The sequence below is a fragment of the Trachemys scripta genome, chromosome 10 (genome assembly GCF_013100865.1).
Source record: "Trachemys scripta elegans isolate TJP31775 chromosome 10, CAS_Tse_1.0, whole genome shotgun sequence".
NCBI lineage: Eukaryota > Metazoa > Chordata > Testudines > Emydidae > Trachemys > Trachemys scripta.
The window spans coordinates 63,598,758-63,619,557 of NC_048307.1; the positions used below are offsets into that span (position 1 = coordinate 63,598,758).

A 20,800-nucleotide genomic window follows, 5' to 3' on the forward strand; every position below is an offset into this window, starting at 1 on the left:
CATCAGACAGCAGAATAGGCCAGAGATGGGACATGCTCTCTTCTTTATGTGGAACAGTTACTATAGTTAACTGCATACACATAAAAGGAGCTGGTGCCCTGTTAGTACAAATTTCACATTTAGATTAGCTTTCAATACTAACCCCATAATTTCTTGCTCTGGAGCTAAGCTAGATTATCATAAAACATTTAGCAAAATTGAGAATGAGCAGACTAATTTGCAGAAAGTGAAAGGTAACACAAGACAGGCCTGCATTTAAAAATATATATGCCAGGTCCTTGCAAAACATGGAAGATATTAAACACACAGTCTATGAACCCAATCATTGTACACTGAGAACTCTTACTGAGCCCAGTAGAAGCAATGCATGTGTAAAGGCTGCAGGATTGGGCTTTTAAGAGAGCACTTCTTCTTCGGCTGAGACACTCCGCAGTGTTGCCAAGCTGTTCTTGGTGCAAGACTGCATGGGATAGGCAAAGATGGCTTTGAGTCTTTATGATCAGGGCCGGCTCCAGGCACCAGCCCACCAAGCTTGTCCTTGGGGCGGCACCTGGTGGGGGGCGGCGCGGTGCTCTGGCTCCAGCCGCCGGGGAGAGCGGGGCCACGGCCGGGCTCACCACCCTCCCCCCGGCGCTCTGGCCGTCGGGGAGAGCGGAGCCCCGGCCGGGACTCGCCGCCCTCCCCCCAGCGCTCTGGCCGCCGGGGACAGCGGAGCCGCGGCGGGCTCACCGCCCTCCCCCCGGGGACAGCGGAGCCGTGGCGGGCTCGCCGCCCTCCCGCCGGGGGGAGCGGAGCCCCGACCGGGACTCGCCGCCCTCCCCCCGGCGCTCTGGCCGCTGGGGAGAGCGGAGCCTCGGCCGGGGCTCGCTGCCCTCCCCCGCCGCGCTGGGGTGGCAAAAAAGCCAGAGCCAGCCCTGTTTATGATCCCATGAGCTGAGGGCCTGCCAGAGACCAATCTAGTTTTCAGCATAAGATAGAGCAGCCCTGAGGCTGCTCTAGGTAATGCCTAGCTGAACATAGCCTCAATAGCATTAATTCTAGGGGTTAGCAGGACTTATGGATGCCCCAGCCATGCTCCCTTTTCCCTGGACATGCATGCACCTTTATACTGGGGGCAGGGTGGAAAAGCTGTGTATGAGCCTTCATGGTGGCTCTATGCCAACTGAGGATTCCTATAGTCAAAGGAAATGCCTGGGGACCTGATCTTCTGGTTTTACAGCTGCTTTGCATGACCAGAGCATGGCAAAATAGCCAGAGAAGGGTAAAACTTAATATGCAGAAAACTCATTAGCATTAATGTAAGTCTTAGACGCCTCCATGATGAAAATATACCCAATTCTTTAGTCTTTACTCAAGCAAAATTCCCATTGATTTAATTTCCAAAACCCCCAGATTCACTCTTGCTTTACATTAATATTTGCAACTACAGAATCAATTACATGGAAATTTGATGGTTTAATTAAATGCTAATTGAAATTGAAACAGTGAAGATTTTATCCAATTTTGGCTAATTTGCATATGTAAAATGGCAACATTATTGTATTTTCCTCACGAACTCAGCATATGTCAGCTCTGTGATACGCCTATTAACTGCAATATTACAATACTTCTTTATGCCTCATTGACTGGAATATGTAAACAAAAAAAAATCTTCTTTCACCCACATTTGAAACATAACACTGAACTCTGAAATAGACATACTAAATTATACTGAGGCTAATTTGCATATACAAATAAAGTCAATTGGTGGTATTTCCTAAAAATAATCGTCGAAATCTTTCTACTCTATGAATGGTGAGAGTGAGTGTTATGAAACTTGATGGCTCTCATTACCTAAGTATTTTGTGAACAATTCAAAATATGCTAATTTGCATATACTAATTAGGTAACTCAGTTATGTTTCTGAGGATTAAAAATTAATATAGAGTTAATCAGAAAGAAGGCAACCTTAAGGGCTGGGAGCTATGCCAATTTACACCAGCTGAGAATCTGGCCCTAAGAGCACAGATCTCAAAAGTGGATAGAGCATTCAAATAATTGCCTGATTCACCACAGCACTGCTAATTTTATGCCAGTGTAATGCCACCAATTTGCCTGGGTCTTCAGCTCCCACCATGACTGGAGACAGCACGGATGGGCCCACAGAATCAGGGAGCCATAGCTGGCTTCCTAAAGATCTGCTTGTTCCCCGGTGTTCAGCAAAGGTTGGTTATAGAAGAGAATAAGGCCAGAAATCTAGTCCCAATTTCTATTAATGGTCACCTAAATCACATGGGATTGCTTCTGTTTCCTGATTGGATGACTGACTTTTTTTAAACAGAAAAATGGCAAATAGCAAATAAGGGCTGATGAAGTCCCAGAGGGAATTTTCAGATGAATAATCATTTCTGTTAAAATTCATGAAACATTCTGGACTTGCAAATATTTTCCCAAGTGAGCTGACTCATCCAAATACTCACAAGCAATTACTAATACAGGCCCCTGAGTGGAGCAAATGTGCCATGTTTATGCACAAATGTATTTGTGAATCACCTTTTGTATTATTCCACCACGTCCAATTTGCTAGTTTGAAAGTAGACAAAGGATTGACAAGCACATAATCTTGAAGTGAAGGATTATGGCCCTGTATGACTCAGTCTGGGATAAACTTACTCAGTTTGTACTCCATTTACCACCTCTGCTAGATTTTTGAATGAGCAGTTGCCAGAATACACAGTATAGAAGGGGTAAACTAAGGGGTAAAGCATCAGGAGATTAAAGATTTTATTCTCATTTACTCATAGTTTAAGTGTAAATGAGAATCAGGCCCTAATAGTATAAAATATAATGATGTTCAAGATTGCCATTGTGGATCCATTAATTTAAGGAATTCATGCCAGTACATCTTACTGCTTTTCCAGAGAGATAAAATGCTATTATATCTGTAGTTGCAGTCATTTTCAATTTGTAGTAATGCTGGGGAAAAGGTTACTGTGAAGAGGAGTGAGGGGCTGCTCAGGAAATGGGAAACAGAAAACAATCCCATGTGATTGAACACTAATTGCTGTAACAAACACACTGATAAATGGAAATATTTATTGGAATTGGCATGAACATTCTACAGTAAAATGTAAGTCTGCCACCAACTATAACTGTTGCTGTGGGTTATGTGGAGAGGATTTTAAGAGGGAAGGAATTATAGGTGAGAAAATTAGGTCATTATTGGTCAATCCAAACATCTTATACTGAGTGTCAACAAAGGAAATGAGTGTGTCAAGCTGTAGTCATGCACTGATTAAATAGTGCCCATCTTACACTCTATCACACATAGGGGCTGATGAGAGCATGTGGGGCAGACCCAGTCTCAACTCCTGCTCCTCCTTGGCTGGTAGCGGAGAGCTTCCTCTCCTTTTCCAAATGCTTTACACACTTTTCCCCACCATGCCTTGTGGTTTCTCCTTACCATGGACAGGATGATGGTGGAAATCCAGCCAATAGCATCAGGGCTGAGCTAAGAGCTGGGATGCTGGTTCTGTACGATGCTTTGAGGGAGGAGATTGCATGGACAAGCCAAGTGGTCCTGTTATTCCTGTGGATCCTGCCTTTGCCCCTCTACCTCTCCCCAGCCTTTCCACGCTGTTGCCAGCCCCATCTCCTAGGAGAAGCAACGTATTGGAGAACCAGCCTAAGGAAAGTTGGGCAGCTGTTTCAGTCACTGTTCCTCTTCTACAGAGCTTAACATGTGAAAGATGCACAGTGCCCTTAGAGCCAATCCTAGGAGCCATTAATAACGCCATAATGCTCTTATCCTGCAGATGCGATTCCTAGATGTTTTCACCTTGACGGTTTATGAAACAAAGTCTACAGGATTAGAGTTTCCTGCTACTTGGAATGGGATGCACAGCACTAGCACAATGCCATTGGGTTCCCACAGCTGCATGCATATATTAAAAAGATCCTCTTCATGAATGCTAACAAAATAATCCTTAAAACACTTTTATTGATCTCACGATGTAGGACTGACATTCAATGCACGTTGCAAGGCTTACTTATTATTCTCTGGATTTCGGTGAGTGGATGCTTAGGTGGGGGGATGAGGGAGCACAAGGAGTTTATGTCAAGCAAGTTAGCCAACGTAAATTTTGTTATTCAGGGCCAGTCTGGACAGGCTACTTTTTATATTTTGTAGTAGTTCAGTGCAATATTTAAATATATTTCCATAAGATCATGGAGCTTTATAACAGACTGTTTCTATAATTTGTACACATCGCCTACATTTGGTCCTAGACTACTTGACAGTGATCCTAGCATCATTAATTATGGGGCTGTGATCCAGACATGTCCATAGTCTCACATTTTATATTTCTATGATTCAGCTCATCTCATCAGGCTAATTTATACGACGTAATTTATAAAACAAATTGTAATCTGAATAGTGTCCACCCACATGGGCAAGATTATTTATTTCATACCTTCTTTATTTCCCTGCTTGTTGTGCTTCTTCAGCCATTCTATATTCTTCCTGATGGCTTCCAAATACGCCTCAGCTTTCCCTTGAGGAACAGATGAGAGATAAATCAAACACCCTTCATCAATGATTGATGCAGCTTGTTTAACTGAGAAAATCTGGTTACAGTGACGGCAGATTAAAACTGTTCTTAGTTTCCATTTAAGGGACCGGCCCTGTCATCCTTATTCAGGCAAAATTCCCATGCCCAGCTAGCAGATCCTGTCTGTGAGAGATTAATCAGCTCTGATATGAATTTATGGCCATTTCCTCACTTTGATTTGCGTGTGCAACTCCCGTTGATATCCAGAGATATTGCATGCATGGACTGGGGTCAGTCTGTGGTGTTTAGAGCACAACAGCTGTTAAGCAAAGATTAATGTGTTAAGACACTGGGGTATGATTTTAATAAGACTGAACGCTTTGTGCATCAGCTCACATACTAAAAACATCAGAAACCTCTTCTATTGTCTGGTGTAACAGTGTACATCAAATATAAGATTGTGATGTTCCGAAAGGCATAAGAAAAAACCTACAACCTGAAACGCAAGCACTGTATTAGCTGAGAAAAGGAAAGCATGAAAACTATATAATCTTGTTATAGCCTTTATATTTTGAATTTTGAAATGGTGTCTATTTTTAGCTCCAAGAGCACACAGGTCAAAATTAGATCAAGGATTACCTAATAAGGCCCTGAAGGGAATGTAATAGATAATAGATTCTGAATTCTTAACTTGGCTAGAGCTTTATTGATGTAACATGCTCATATTTGTCAGGAAAAGACTAGTGCGATTAGCTTGTGAAAGGCTGTTACTGCCTACTGTGCATGTCTGATCCCATCAATAAACGGATACAATAGTAAATATACTGAAACCTTTGAGCTAGGAGTGCAGAATTAGCGTGGAAGGAAGCCAGTCTGTGAAACAGCAAAGCATGTTAGATGAAGAGACAAAGGATCAAATACTGATTTAATTTATACCTGTGCAGGTCCATTGAGTTGAATGTGGTTGTGAAGGTCTGAGAACAAAATTTGGCCCAAACTGGATCCACCCTCCATAGAAGACATCCCACCATTAGCTAGGGTACCTTGCCTCAGATTGCTAAATTCTATTCTGCAGGTGTGGACTACTCACTGCTACTGCATGCTCAAATAGCCACAGCAGCAAAAATACCCACTTCTCTCTGTGACTGGCTATAAAGGTACCCCCCATCCTACTGGGTGCCAACCTAGGCACGGTGACTCCTGAACTGTGACCTCTAGGCTTGATTATTGCAACTCGTTATATCTAGCAATGAAACCACATATGCTGAAAAAGCTCCAACCGATACAAATGACAGCAGCTGCCAGCTTGGCAAGCAGGTTGCCATGAACATATCATCCTGGTTCATCACCCTCTGTACTGGTTTATCAGTGAACACAGAATCCATTTCAATGATTCTGCTCTGATATTCGAAGTCCTCCATAAGGCTGACCTCAGTTACCTAACAAATCACCTGTCTCTGCAACCACAACCTCCCATGACAGCTACCTTCTACTGGAACAATGAAACTGTTGACCACTGAGGAGGCGTGTGAGTGTAAGAGACAGACTGTCCAGGGGAGATGTAACTGGACTATAGAACTCACCTCAGCAACAGATACAAATGACCCAGGAGCTTGCCACTCTCATAGCTAAATGCAGAACACATGCAAAACTTAGCTTTCCCTCAGTAAGTCCTACACACACAAACCACCACCACCCAAAAAATCCTATGAAGGAATCAAAGTATTTTTCCTACAAGCTGCGAGGGAAGAAATGTATACAGAGAAATTGTTGCTGTTCTATTTAAGTACTTGGGAGGTGTTGAAACATAATAGTGATGGGCACTATGGAAATGCCTTGACACAAGAGGTTTAGCTAAAAGTACATTTGTGCTTGTCTTTGGATTTTGGGCCATTCCATGTCTGAAATACACACTGGCGAGACATGCTGTTTTCCGTGGATTTGCTGTGTGGTATGCCAGCCGAATTGGGTTTTTTCCACTTACTATGGATTTCTGTGGAAAGAGTAGCTTATGGTCAGGCTAACCTGTCATTGCATGCAACATTAAATGCTGTGTCGAGGCAGCTGGCATGATAACCTGTATCAATGCTCTGTTTCCTCTTTGAGCTGCTAATTTGCTGCCAGAACATAAAGTTCTGCATAACTTTGAAAAGGCAATTGCTTACGCGGACAATAGTTGTTAAAAGCACCCTCACTGTCTAGCAGTGGGCCGTCCAAATTGCTTCATTCTGTAGAACAGACAACTCACTGCCTTTCAATATCAGCTTCTCATAACACAGATAGGAGAAATCAATATGCTCAGTCCAGAATATTGAATGCACCGATGATCTTAGGTCACTAAAACGCCACAGATGCAAAGAAGCAATATCTCACGGCACTAGTGTATGAAAATGCATTTGATCTGATTCCTAATGTAGGCTATAGATTCTGTAATAAAGGATTATGGCCACAATTCAGTTAGGCACTTGGATCTGTGTATTTAAAATTAGGCACATGCTTAAGTACCTTTCTGAATCAAGGCCTATGTGCAGAGGTTTAGGAGTCGTATGAAACAAAATAAAATACATTTTAGGAGACAAAATGAGAAAATAGTACTGTTGCTAGTGGCATCCTTTGAGGTAGGTTCATATTTAGTAGATAATGTTTTCACCCCTCAGCTCATAGAGAGCCGAGAAGCGATACACTAGCTGCATACACACTGCAATCACAACTACATTAATGAGTTATCTTCATTCAGCCATTGGGATTGCTAAAGAATCATTTTAAGAATAATTCATAAAATGATAATTAACCAATTTAATAAATTAATGGATACTTTTTTGCAGATAATGGACTAAATTAATGATATTTTGACCTTACAGATGTCAGCAAGCAAGCCTTTTAAGGAGGCTGTTAATCAGTCCAGTATGAATTTCTTTCATTCACACCTAAAAACCTTAAATTGCAAAGGGTTAAAAATCTCAGAAAAGAAAAAATACTATTTTAAACACATTGTCTTATTTTCATAATTTAAAAATAAGCATTTCTGGTTCTTTTCTGAGCACCTTTGGGATTCAAAAGGGATCAAGGGCCCAATCCTGCTCTTGCACTGGACTCAACAATATAACTCCTATTGACTCCACTGTACATGGCTGCACTATCCATGCTTTTTAAAATACATTTTAAACAAAAGAATTGGCACCGAGAAACTTCTCAGGGCAGAGAGACTGTCTTCCTCTGCTTTACATGGAGCCAACCATGTCTAGTGCTTAAACAAGTACTAAATGATAATATATATGTGACTATACTGCATTCACATTTAAGGGATCCCTTCTTCCCTCAATGTGTACGTGTATCTGATTTACCTTACCCAGAATTATGCTCTTGCGTAAAGAGGCTGCTGATATTCCATTTCAGTCACTAGGGTAGTTTAAGGATACTAATAATCATTCCAGGCTGTTTAGAGGATTGGTGGCAGGGAATACAGACTGCTGGATTTAAGCCAAAGTGCTAAATTAGAATTGTCATTACTCAATACCAGCTTATCTGAAAGGCCTGAGCAATTCCAATCAGTTTAGGGGTCAAAGAATATATAAAGGAAAGAGAACTTCACAGTGCAGAGAAGAGCTAGGCAGGAATTCACTAGCTTGGGTTGAAATTCATGAAGGTCTGCCGCCCAGCAGTGTTGGGTGCATTTCGGAAGAGTAGGTCACATATGCATGAATGGAATTGTATTAATATTAGGGCTTGTTGAAAATTTCCCATCAATGGGAAATTGTTTTTTGATCAAATGAAAATGTTTATGAAAAATGTCTGCGTTCAATGGAAAATTTTGATTGTTCATCAAAACACCATGCACGCGACAAGCATGTCAGCTCAGAAAATGAGAGTTCAGACCCAAGAGTTGAATAGGAATTGGTCCCATGCCCGCACAGAGTGCTAAACACAGGACCAATGGGCTTGTCTCATTACAAAATTATTCCAGTGGTGGTATTATGCTGTATCCACACACCTGTGCCACTCTGCTGTGTATGTAATCCACTGCTAGCCTGACCAGGAAAAAAATCCAGTCATTCGGTGTACAGGCTAATAGCAAGAGTACCTTTTGGTTCTTCATTGTTTCCTGCTGTATTTTGTTCTTCCACTTTTGTGGAATCCTTCAATGTTTCATATTGTTTTTCCATTTTAGCTGCTTCTTCCTTTGTACTGTCTGCCTCTTCATTGCTCTTATCTAAAGAAGTTGCAATCAGAACATTCCCTTACTTTTGTACCATACGTACCGTAAGTGTTTTGAAATCACATCATTCATTGCTAAACATTAGCATGTTCTTTTGGGAAGTTCAAAGACTTTGACTATTGATTCAGAAAGAAACTCATAGAAGCCTGAAAATGGTGCATCTCTAAAGCTCATCTCCTGCTTGGTCACTGAAAATGCCTACCTTTTCTCTTGCAAACACTACTTCAAGTTAGTCAATTAAGATATACACCTCTACCCCAATATAACGTGACCCAATATAACACAAATTTGGATATAACGTGGTAAAGCAGCGCACCGGGGGGGTGGGGCTGCGTGCTCCGGCGGATCAAAGCAAATTCGATATAACACAGTTTCACCTAGAACATGGTAAGATTTTTTGGCTCCCGAGGACAGCATTATATCGGGGTAGAGGTGTAATAATATACATTCCCTAAGGGCTGGTTTCGAAGTGCATGGAAGATTATAGGAGTTTCTCCATTGACTTCAATGGGCTTTAGATCAGGCCACACAATCCACAGAATGGGGCCTGTCTTTATTTTTTTCTTGTATTGCAGTGAGTACAAAGAAATCAAACCCATCGAAGTCTAGGGGCAGGTCCTCCAAAGCATTACACGAGGGTTGTCCTTGCATATGGGTAATACTCACTGAAGTAAGGATCGTCCCCAATGGAATAAGGACACTCGTGAATAAAGATTTGGTGATTTTGGCAATTATGTGACAACTGCTCCCTTCCAGCAGACACGATAGTTACAGCCCTGCACTTTGCAGGCTCAGACCCTTAAATTACCAGTCTGACACCTAGTTACATTAGTTTACTTATAACTAAATAGATTGAACAACAATGCATTATTAAATAGTGATTGCAAGGAGATAGAGGAATAGAGTAAATACCTGCTAGTAGCTTGTTTTTAGTGCTGGTCAGGGGGCTTTCAAGTTTACTCTTTGTCTGCAGAGCTATCATTGCATCCAAGTTTTCTGGAAAATGAAAAAAACCTAGTTACTCTCATACTGAAAATGATAGTGCCCAGATTACACACCTGTGCAAGAACACGGTTAAATTGCCTGTTGAAAACAAAAGGGTTACGCAAGGAATGAATAATTCTTGTCACCGAAGATATAATGTAAACTGTAAAGGCAACTGATTACCAAGTAACAGAATAGCTATTTGGCTACAGAGAACTTTGAATATTTTTAAGTTAGAAAATATGCTACAGCACGATAATATGGGCACCAAATAATACCAATATGCATAAAAGACAGCATGAGACTGTAGATCTATTCAAATTAGAGTATTTAAATCATCCAGACTCTTCTTCTTCCATTTTGATTCGGTGAATGAGCTGACAAAAATAAAGACCACATTGTACCTACCAACTGCTTGCCTTGTGCTGTAAGGAATGGATGTGTGCAATTACAAACATTATCTCAATCAAAACTGCAAGCAGCATGTTTCTTTTTCCTGGAAGGAGAATATTCCCCTGAACAGTTTCTCTGACAAGTGCTTTATAGTCTAGGTGGGAAATTAGTCCAGTAAAAAGGTTTTGTGTGATATTTGAAGTGGAATCAACTTTTAGAAAGTTGACTAGATTAAAACAGCATTTGTACAAGTGCCTCAGAAAACAAACATTTATTAAAAACTTAGCAGAGTACGGTGACTTTACGCGGCCCTAGGAGACTGTAGAACAATGCTTTCTAGTACTTTAAAAACCTTTAGGTCTAACTCTTGTATCCTACAAAAGTCAAAGCAGAATTTGGCTCTTAGAAGGAAAAACATTAACAACTCAGATACTATCAGTACATACTAGTACAAGGAAAACAAAACCCTTTAGATATTGTGTTTAATTACACACATGCAAATGCAGATTATCGTGTAATTAGTTATGCTTTCTCATTTATATTGTGGCATTAGTCTAGAATTTGCTTGTTCTTTCAGCAACCTTTTAAAAGTACAATTGAACATCAATCCACAATTCTATACTTAAGAAGATAAGAATGGGCCTACTGGGTCAGACCAAAGGTCCATCAAGCCCAGTATTCTGCCTTCTGACAGTGGCCAGTGTCAGGTGCCCCACACGGAATGAATAGAACAGGTAATCATCAAGTGATCCATCCCATGTCGCTCATTCCCAGCTTCTGACAAACACAGGCTAGGGACACCATTCCTGCCCATCCTGGCTAATAGCGATTGATGGACCTATCCTCCATGAATTTATCTAGTTCTTTTTTGAACCCTGTTATGGTCTTGGCCTTCACAACATCCTCTGGCAAGGAGTTCCACAGGTTGACTGTGTGTTGTGTGAAGAAATACTTCTTCTTTTTGTTTTAAACCTGCTGCCTATTAATTTCATTTGGTGACCCCTAGTTCTTGTGTTATGAGAAGCAGTAAACAACACTTCCTTATCTACTTTCTCTACACCAGTCACGATTTTATAGACCTCAACCATATCTCCCCTTAGCCATCTCTTTTCCAAGCTGAAAAGTCCCAGTCTTATTAACCTCGCCTCATACGGAAGCTGTTCCATACCCCTAATCATTTTTGTTGCCCTTTTCTGAATCTTTTCCAATTCCAATATATCTTTTTTGAGATGGGGCATCCACATCTGCAGACAGTATTCAAGATGTGGGCGTACCATGGATTTATACAGAGGCAACATGATATTTTCTGTCCTATTATCTATCCCTTTCTTAATTATTCCCAACATTCTGTTCACTTTTTTGACTGCCACTGCCTATTGCGTGGATGTTCTCAGAGAACTATCCACAATGATTCCAAGATCTCTTTTTTGAGTGGTAACAGCTAATTTAGCTTCTAAACTTCTAAACAGAGGCTAGGGACACCATTCCTGACCATCCTGGCTAATAGCGATTGATGGACCTATCCAACAGCTGCTCTGTGAGATTTTTGAGTGGTTTGATTCTGGGTTGCTAACTTTTCCTTTGTAGAAATAAGTGAACCATTCATTATTAGATATGCTGACAATGGAAGAGTAGATCATTATGGGATTAGTAAAAACTTTAAATATTTTAAATCATATTTTACTTATGAGGCAATGAAGAAAACACACAGAGCTAATCATTTTACCCATCTTCTAAGAGCATATTTTTCCAAAGGATAGATCAAAAGCACTGCACCCTAAAGGTTATATTTTAAAGAAACATATTTTACTTCACAGCAGATAACCAAGAGCAATTCTGCCCTACAGCTGGTGAGAAATATTATAATCTTGCATGGCTGATGGAGTCATCTATATTTTTATTTACATTAAATTAAAATGGCAGTTTTTTGTTGGGTTATACAGTGTTTTGCATGATTGCAAATCTGTTTATACACAAAATTAAATTTTCTTTGTAAAAACTTTTCATTTATTATACATTTCTGTAATATGAGATTGTGACCTGGCGACATCTGCTCAACTAAGGAGGACTGGACTTGGTAAGCAGTTGGATGAGAGACCCACGAAGAAAAAAAAAAAATGTGTTGTAGGAAGTCATAGGCCTTGGCTACACTTACCCGCTAGTTCGACGGCTGGAAATCGAACTTCTGGGTTCGACTTATCGCGTCTAGTCTGGACGTGATAAGTCGAACCCGGAAGTGCTCGCCGTCGACTGCGGTACTCCAGCTCGCCGAGAGGAGTACCGCGGAGTCGACGGGGGAGCCTGCCTGCCGAGTGTGGACCAAGGTAAGTTCGAACTAATTCGAACTAAGGTACTTCGAACTTCAGCTACGTTATTCACGTAGCTGAAGTTGCGTACCTTAGTTCGAATTAGGGGGGTAGTGTAGACCAAGCCATATTGATGTCTCAGTAATCACCTACTCCATAGCTCATTGAAGTCAATGGGAAGATTCCCATTGACTTTCATAGCCTTTGAGTCAAACCCTCAGTTATTTTTCATTCTGAATCTGTACTGTGCCAGTACACCAACGTGGTTTGGGGGACTACTGTGCTGCAGGAGGTAGGATCTTTTGGATAGGATGTAAAATTGAGGTCCTTGTGCTTATGTTCATTAAATTCTGGATCAATTTTAACCATGCAAATAGATTTGCTCTATACATTTCTCTTGCAGTTTCAGTTGGATAAATTATTCTAATTCACATTCTGTTTTATGCGGTTGTGAAGTATTGCCACTTTTTTTTAGGCCCTAATCCAGCAAGCCATTTAAGCATATGCTTAACTTTAAGCAAGTGAGTAGACATTTGAAATCAACGGTCTATTCAGATGCTTAAAGTTAAACATATGCTTATGTGGAATGATTGATTAGGGCCTTCCATGCTCCACCCCAGAAGTGATAGCATTTTAATGGCAGGTGAAATGATCCCTCTATTATGGAGAGACCAAGAGTTCTCCACGGTTAAAGTTACAACAGGGTTCCACTGAAAGGCTGATCTTCAAACCCCTATATGAATCTGTAGATGTATATTTCTATGTTACCAAATATGAATGAGAAGGAAATTCAAAAAGATTTTTAGTTAAACTTTTTTAAAAATCACTTATTTTTGAAATTTTCAGACAGTGGCATCTACATAAGCACCAAAATGCTTTAGGAGCACAAGACCCAACGGGATTTTGCTCCTCAGTCACTTCACTGCTTGTGCAATTCCCATCCACTTGCCTAACATTCTTTATATTTTTCTATATTATCAGGGCAGTCCAATTTCAACTCAATTTATTGCTGTTAAACAATACACATTATCGTCTTGTTGAGTACTCTGTGCACAAGACAATAATGTCTGTTGTTCACCAGCAATGCAAGTATATATATATATATATATATATATATATATATATATATATATATATATATATATATATATATATATATATATATATATATATATATATCAATATATATAAAAAATTAGCATAGTTTATCACTAATGAATTGGGGCTCATCACTGAAATCAACACAGAACAAAACATGATGATGGAAAAAAGTTTCATCTTCAAAAGCTAATGTGTAAAACTCTAGTCCTCACAAGTAGATGTGGACAATTTCTTATACAAGCCCTTTCAATAGGGCAGTGGTCCCCAACCTTTTTGTGGCCAATAGCACATTCATGTTTTCAGAAGAGTGTGGCGAGCGCCAACAACTTTTCAAGGCTTATTTTGTATTTGTATATTAAATAATACGAAAAACATCATATTTAATATTATATAATATATGAATCCATAAGATAAAAAAGGTAATTTTACATGTAAAAGGTATTAATTAAGTTATTCAGCAATTACTCTTTCACCTTACCATGTGAGTTTGCTCTTTTTTATCTACCTGTAAGAAAAATTAAGGAGTTTTTACAAAATAAATATCATAAACAGTTTTCATCTTATTTATTTTTAAAAAGTAAAACATTGTTCAACTGCTGGTCCAAATATATTTATTATTCTTACTTTAACATAGATAGCCAGTTATGGTTAATTAAAAAATATTCTTTGTATTGTTACTTGTATCTGGATTTCAATAAACAAAGAAACATGAAAAAAAGTTAAACACAAGTTAATCATACGCGCTCATCAGCACTTAATGGAAAATAGGTATCATTAATTCACGTGGTTTTGGCACTGCATTTCTTCAGCCAATTTTTCGTAGTTGGGAGAGTAGGATGATATTCCCGTTCGTAAGCAATCATCAAGATGGGCATCTGTAAGCCGAGATCTGTATTTTGATTTTATGATGTTCATTGTTGAAAACAGAACTTCGCATAGATAAGTGGAACCGAAATAAGGTTTTATTTTGTATGCTACATTTTCTAAGGCAGGAAACTTTTTTCGGTCAACCAGATTCCAAAAGTTTTCATCTGTTGTGCAGGATTTTAGAACAATATCATTTTAAAGGTCCAAAAATCTCCAGTTCCACTTCTTCTGTTCTTACTTGAATGAGACTCGCAATTGATGCAGCCATTTCTGTTACCTCTATTTGGCAAGTAAAAGGATTCACAAGAAAGGCAACTACAGGCTCAATGATGGTGAACTGTTGAAATCTCTTTTCAAATTGTTCCAGAAGTGTTTGAATGTGGATAACAAATGGTGATGGGTTAAAATCACTGTCACATACCATTTTCTTCATATGTGGGAAATGTACGAGAGACTTCGTCTTCATATGTGACATCCACAAGATCAGTTTTGCTTTGAATGATTTTACAGAACCATTTGAGCCACATGTTTGTCTTTTCCCTGGAGCTCAAGATTTAAAAGGTTCAATTTGTCAGTGATGTCAGCAAGAAAAGCCAAGTCCATTAACCAGTTGGAGTCTTCTAGTTGCTCGAAGTTCTAATTTGTGGACTTCAGAAATTCTTTGACCTCTTCAATTAGGCTTAAAAAACGTGCAAGAACTTTACCTTTGCTCAGCCATCGTACTTCTGTGTGCAAGATAAGATCAGATTGTTTATCATCAACATCTTCCAACAGGGCCTTAAAAAAATCGATGTTGCAAAAGTTTCGCTCGAATAGAGTTAATTATTTTAATAACGACATTCATGACGTGTTGAAAAGAAATAACTTTGACGCACAAAGCTTCTTGGTGGATAATGCAAGGATAAGACAAAGTTCAGAAAGGATTCATTCTTCTTGCAGAGTGCAATGAATCCATTGGCACCGCCCATCATTGCTGGTGCCCCATCAGTGGTGATCGCAGACAGCTTGTGTAGTGGCATACTAATTGATGTTGTGTATGATTTGAATAAATTATAGATGTCCTCACCCTTTGTTCGCCCTTTCATAGGCAATACTTTTAGTAACTCTTCTTTTACGGTGAAGTCACTAAATACCATCCTCACCATAACTGCCAACTGCGCTGTATCCAATATATCTGTCGACTCATTGAACTGCAGTGAAAACCAGTCACATATTTCCAAGTCATCCTTTAGCTGAGTTTGCATGTCGCTTGAAATTGCATGTATCCTCTTCGTAACTGTGTTTTCTGATAACTGCAAGCCTTGTATTGCCGACAAAATTTCCAGCTTGTTAGAAAATCCTTGAAACAGGCAATCAGGACCAGTCAAAAATGCTTCTTTCAACAATTCACCATCTTGAAAGGGGTTTTTTCTTCTTTGCGAGCAGATGAGCAATTTTAAAGGAAGCAATAGTAGCACTTTTAGACTTTACCACTTGTCTAGTGAAAATAGATTGCTGGGCAGATAGAAGAAAATTAATTAACTCAGATTTAAGTGGATGGCTAACGTCAAAAGAGCCATGATTAGTTTGGAAATGGCGTTTGACATTGTTTTTTCGGCACTGCAACAGTACCACCGCACAATAAGCAAACACATTTCCCTTTATTTTCAATAAAACAATAGGATTCTTCCCACTCTGCGTTGAAATAATACGTACGTTGTCTATTATTTGGAGCAAAATGTTAAAAAAATAATAAATCGCAAAGCACGAGAAAACAGCAGTATCAGTGCAGCGGAAGAATACTCACAAAATATACAGAAACATGGATCACTGACATCCCACTGCGTGCGCAGGCGCAAGCAGAAAAGAAAGAGCGGCGATACACGAGTGACAAGAGGTTGGAACCAACAGCATGCGCATGAGACAGCCTACATCTGCACTACCATGATACTACTAAATCTGGTAGGTCATTCCGGTGAACAAAAATGAGACCAGTTTGCGCTGGGCAGCGCGGAGAGAAGCCGGAGAGAAGTCGCAGCCCTGTGCCTGCCAGGGACAGAGAACATCTGTCCCCAGCAGGCGCGGGCCCATGGCACTACTTTTCACACCTTGTCACTAAGTGGGCGCACATAAATGCCCCGGTGGGTGCCATGGCGCCTGCGGGCACCGCGTTGGGGACCACTGCAATAGGGAGTCCTTTTTACAGGCAAAACTTTGAAGCTGCCTAGTTAGCTACATGGCATGTTAACATTCCTATAAACATTTAGCAAACTACTGTATTTTCAGTTTCATATATTGGGAGTTAGCTATGCAAGCCATTCATGGGGATTGCAATGACACGTTCTCACACACAACAGCGATATGATTACCCAAGAGGCCAGATTCTTATTAAACAGGATTGGTTGCTTCCTTTTTTCAAAATTAATTTTCACTCCCCACCAACAGTTTTCATTTTTTCAAAGCACTTGTGTTTCCATCAGATGTGGATGGACCACAGTTGAATAATGTTTGCTTTGAGTTACATTAATGGCGTGAGTCATCTTCAGAAATGACATGTGCAGGGCCAGTAGCTAAGCAACTGAATGTCCTATTTGGTGGTCTAACAAGATCTGATGACTTTTCTAGTCTGGTTACCCTAGCAACCTATTTGTTACAGAGTAAGAATTCATAAAGGTGTTGACCTTTTGTCGCCTGGCCACCTCTTTGTAATGGTACTAATCAAGGCAACAAAACAAGAGCTAAGGAGCTAATGGATGTGACCCAGGTTAGTAAAACAGCTATCCCAAGGGCAATAGGCTTTGAGAATGTTATTAGCTACCATGAAGGCATTGTTGTCTAATGGTTAGCTCCAGAAACCAGACATCAAGCTGATCTGGTTTCTACTCCCAGCTCTGCCACTAGCTTACTCTACATCAACATACTGGCAACTATCAGCACAAACTCTTATGCTGAAGCTTGCTACAGTATGTAAAACTGATTTCTTTACCTGTAGTTAAGATTGCTATCAGGTGCCATGATCATCACATTCTGTTTAAAAACCCAGCATTTCTATGCTGCATAGGAACAACACAACAGAACAAGTCTTTTTGCAGAAGTGTTGTTTAATACCATAAATTTTTGTCATCAGTCAACTTTTAAATTAAGTTGACAAGTGAACAAAGTTAGAATGTGAAAGTGCCTCCTAGGCACAGGTTGATTATGCAAAGAAATTATATCTTTCCAGGAAATGTTACAAACCCCCAGAAACCATCATGAAAAGACAGATCTGTGTACACAGGGAGAGAAGTATCCACTTTTGATTATTATTAATTCAGCTAAACATTAGCATGGGCAGATTACTCACTGCCCACCAACAAGCCATAGCCATTTAAGTAATAATAACTGGCTCTTACCCAACAATTTCAAAATGGTTTATGACATTAGTATTACTATCCCATTTTACAAATGGGAAACTGAGGCAGAGAGGTGTAAGACTAAACAAACTGAATGCAGAGTTTGGCCCTTAATCAGCTTCACATCGGTCTCATCCCATCAAAAGGGGTTATATGAACTACTAGTAGCTAGAGATGGGCCTCCAGCACCGAACTAGAGGTGGGTGGCAGTCATGGAATGGAGGCACCACTGGTTTTACTGATGGATGATTCACTCTTGCCCACAGACAGGAGAAAGATGTCTACTAGATCTCTCTGTGGCATTGGTTATCACTGATCACTGTCCTTCCTCAGAGGGAAGCATTAAAATGGCCCACATCCTTCCTCTAGGGATACTGCAGAGAGCTGTGATAGTGATAGGTAACTGCCCCTCTGCCTCCAGAGAACTCACCTCTGGAGTGTCGAGTCTCTCCTCCATCCTATTTAACATCCACACCAAGTTAACAAGAGCAATCATAAGGCACCATGGTCTCAAATGGCAGCAACATTCAGACAACACCCAGCTCTACATCTTTATTACTTCTGCCACAAGGAGTACCACTTCCAACTGTTCCATTGACCAGCCATGATCAGCACCTGGATGTAAGCAAGCCGGCTGAAGGTGAATCCACACAAGACAGAGGTGGTGGTAGGAAGAGGGAGACACTTTGAACATATAGCAACTATTATCACATCGTTTTCTACCAAGGGAGTCTGCCTCCATATCATTAGCTCAGACCACAGCCTTTAGGTCCTTCTAGACTCCCCATTGCTATGCTGTTTGTTTGTTTGTTCCCCAGGACCCCGAAAGGGGTAAGCATCCAAAGGGACTCGGCCGGAGAGCTGAGACTCCATCCCCTTCAGAGTGCTACAGCCACTTGAGTGACCAGATCTGGAGTTAGTGTATAACCTATCAACACCCCCAGGGGGCACTGGTGAAGGACCAGAACCCTGACAGTCTGCCACTGGCTAGGAGCCTGAGGCCTGTACTGTTTGTTGTATGAATCTCTAGCTGTGCTGCTCCATTCCTTTGTGACATCCAGGCCATACACAGGGATAAACACACAAACATCCACAGAACTGGCCCAAGCTACCTAAGAGAACGCCACTCTTTCCATTATAATAACCTCCCCTGACAGCTACATTCTGCAAGAAAGATGGAACTCTCACCCTCCAGGGTTAAGTGTGGGAGAGCAGGAGATGGGGCTTCCTAAAAAAAGTTATGTCAATATATAATGTATGTGCACCATGTGGCCAGCAAAATTGCCCTCCCGAGGTTAGGGTGTGGCTCCTTCTTACTGTTGATCATCTGTCAGAACACAAGGATCACTGGGAAATTCTGGCAGAGTAAATGTCTAACTCTTACTTAAGCCTTGTGAATTTGTCATGCATGTTTCTCGTACTTCTTCCCAACACACTTATCACCAGAATATTTTTACATGTGAACGTCTCCTTGAGAATCTGCCTGCCTGCCTGAGTGGTGTCACGACCGAGTGCTTGCAGCCTCACCATTACCACTCACGAGAGAGTCATGTCATGTCACAGACCCCAGGTGGGGGCAACATGCCAAGAGGGGCAGGCTGGTCTGAAAAGAGACAGATGCAGCCTCACACACTGCTCTCCCAGCAAGGAGAAGGAGAGGACACTCTGAGGGGCAGGGCCGGCCCACAACATTTTGGCACCTGAGGTGGGGAGTGCAAATAATGCCCCCATGCCCCCTCGCTTGGGCCAATACTTTGAAAGGTCTCAATTCTGCCTTCTTTCTGTTCTACTCCTCTCATGGTACTGCTCTGCTACCTACCCCAATAAAGGAGAATTAACTTAAAATGCCTTGTTCAAAAATTTTAAGTAACACGACTTTCAAATGCCTGAACAGCAAATATAACTTTTCTTGTCTGCATAGTAAACACTGGCATTTTTATCTGTTTGAATAATCAAAGTGGTGCTTTCCATGCCTTCTTGGTTGCAAAGATTTGAACTGCTTCCTGCTGAAGGTCCACAGTCTGGACCAGCCTCTCTTGTGTCATTGTGGGTGTAGATGTGTTTTTATTAACTTCAGCTTGGAGAAGCTGCGTTCTCCACGGCAACTGTTACAGGAAGTGTTAGAAGTATGCGCAGAGCAACAAAAGCATTTGGAAAGAGGGTGGTCATCTTATTTGTGCACATATATTCCAGAACAGCCTTTGGAGTTGATCCTGCTGAAATGTATTTTGAAAGGGCTTTCAGTTCATCACTAAATCACTCGCATCAATATTGCGCATGTCATCACGTGTCAACACTGTCTCTAGTGCCTTGCATTGCTGGTGTAGGTCTTCTTCAGATATAGTGAGGAGTTTTGGAATGTCATACAACATCCCAAATATACTGCTGTGTTCCTTGAGCTGCATGAAATGTTCTTCAACTGACTGTATTGCACAATCTAGCACCTGGTTAAAGAATTCAACTTCGAATTGTTGTTTGGGGTCTCTTATGGGATTAGCCCATGTCTCGTAATCAAAATGTCTTCTTCTTCGGTGACTCTTGTATTCTTGAATGGGTGGGAAAATAGCTTCAGTGTGAAGTTCCTCTGCCAACTTCTGTGCACTTTTCAGAACGTTTTGAAATCCCTCATCTGACCGGTAAGATTGTAGGTATGATTTTGCTTTGTCCAGTTGTTCCATTGCTCCAGATATATCAAGGTCAACCCCTTGGAGTCTCTTGCTTACAACATGTATTTCAAACAGTATGTCATGCCACAACACTAAGCCACACAGAAATTTGAAGTTATGTATGTTTCTGGTGATTCCATTTCCCTCTGCCACTGTTCTCCCACGAACAGTTCCTGTCATAGCATTATCCTCCATAATGGCAACTATGGCATCATCTATCTTCCCAATTTGGTGTTTGGTAGGCTTTATCGCCTCGTCTCGACTTTCCCATCGTGTGGCACTCAGTGGTTTCAGTGTCAGAGAGGATGTTCCCAGATGTTGCTTCAAAATTTGCCATTGATGAGTTGATGCAGAGAAAAATACATAG

At 40.7% G+C, this 20,800-nt stretch overlaps 1 protein-coding gene across 4 annotated transcripts in view; it reads right to left on the minus strand.

Annotated features, from left to right (window-relative positions):
• Positions 1-4,425: 4,425 nt before the first annotated feature.
• The window catches only part of SCG3 (secretogranin III), a 37,163-nt gene continuing 20,788 nt past the window's right edge, over positions 4,426-20,800 (minus strand). For 3 of the 4 annotated variants that reach the window (XM_034784751.1, XM_034784754.1, XM_034784752.1), the window contains 3 exons: positions 9,658-9,741; positions 8,611-8,739; positions 4,426-4,532 (listed from right to left, as the gene is read on the minus strand). In XM_034784751.1, the coding sequence (XP_034640642.1) occupies positions 4,441-4,532; positions 8,611-8,739; positions 9,658-9,741 (305 nt within the window). In that variant the 3' untranslated portion in view covers positions 4,426-4,440. The remainder of the gene's footprint in view (positions 4,533-8,610; positions 8,740-9,657; positions 9,742-20,800) is intronic. The other variant, XM_034784753.1, reaches the window with a different exon arrangement.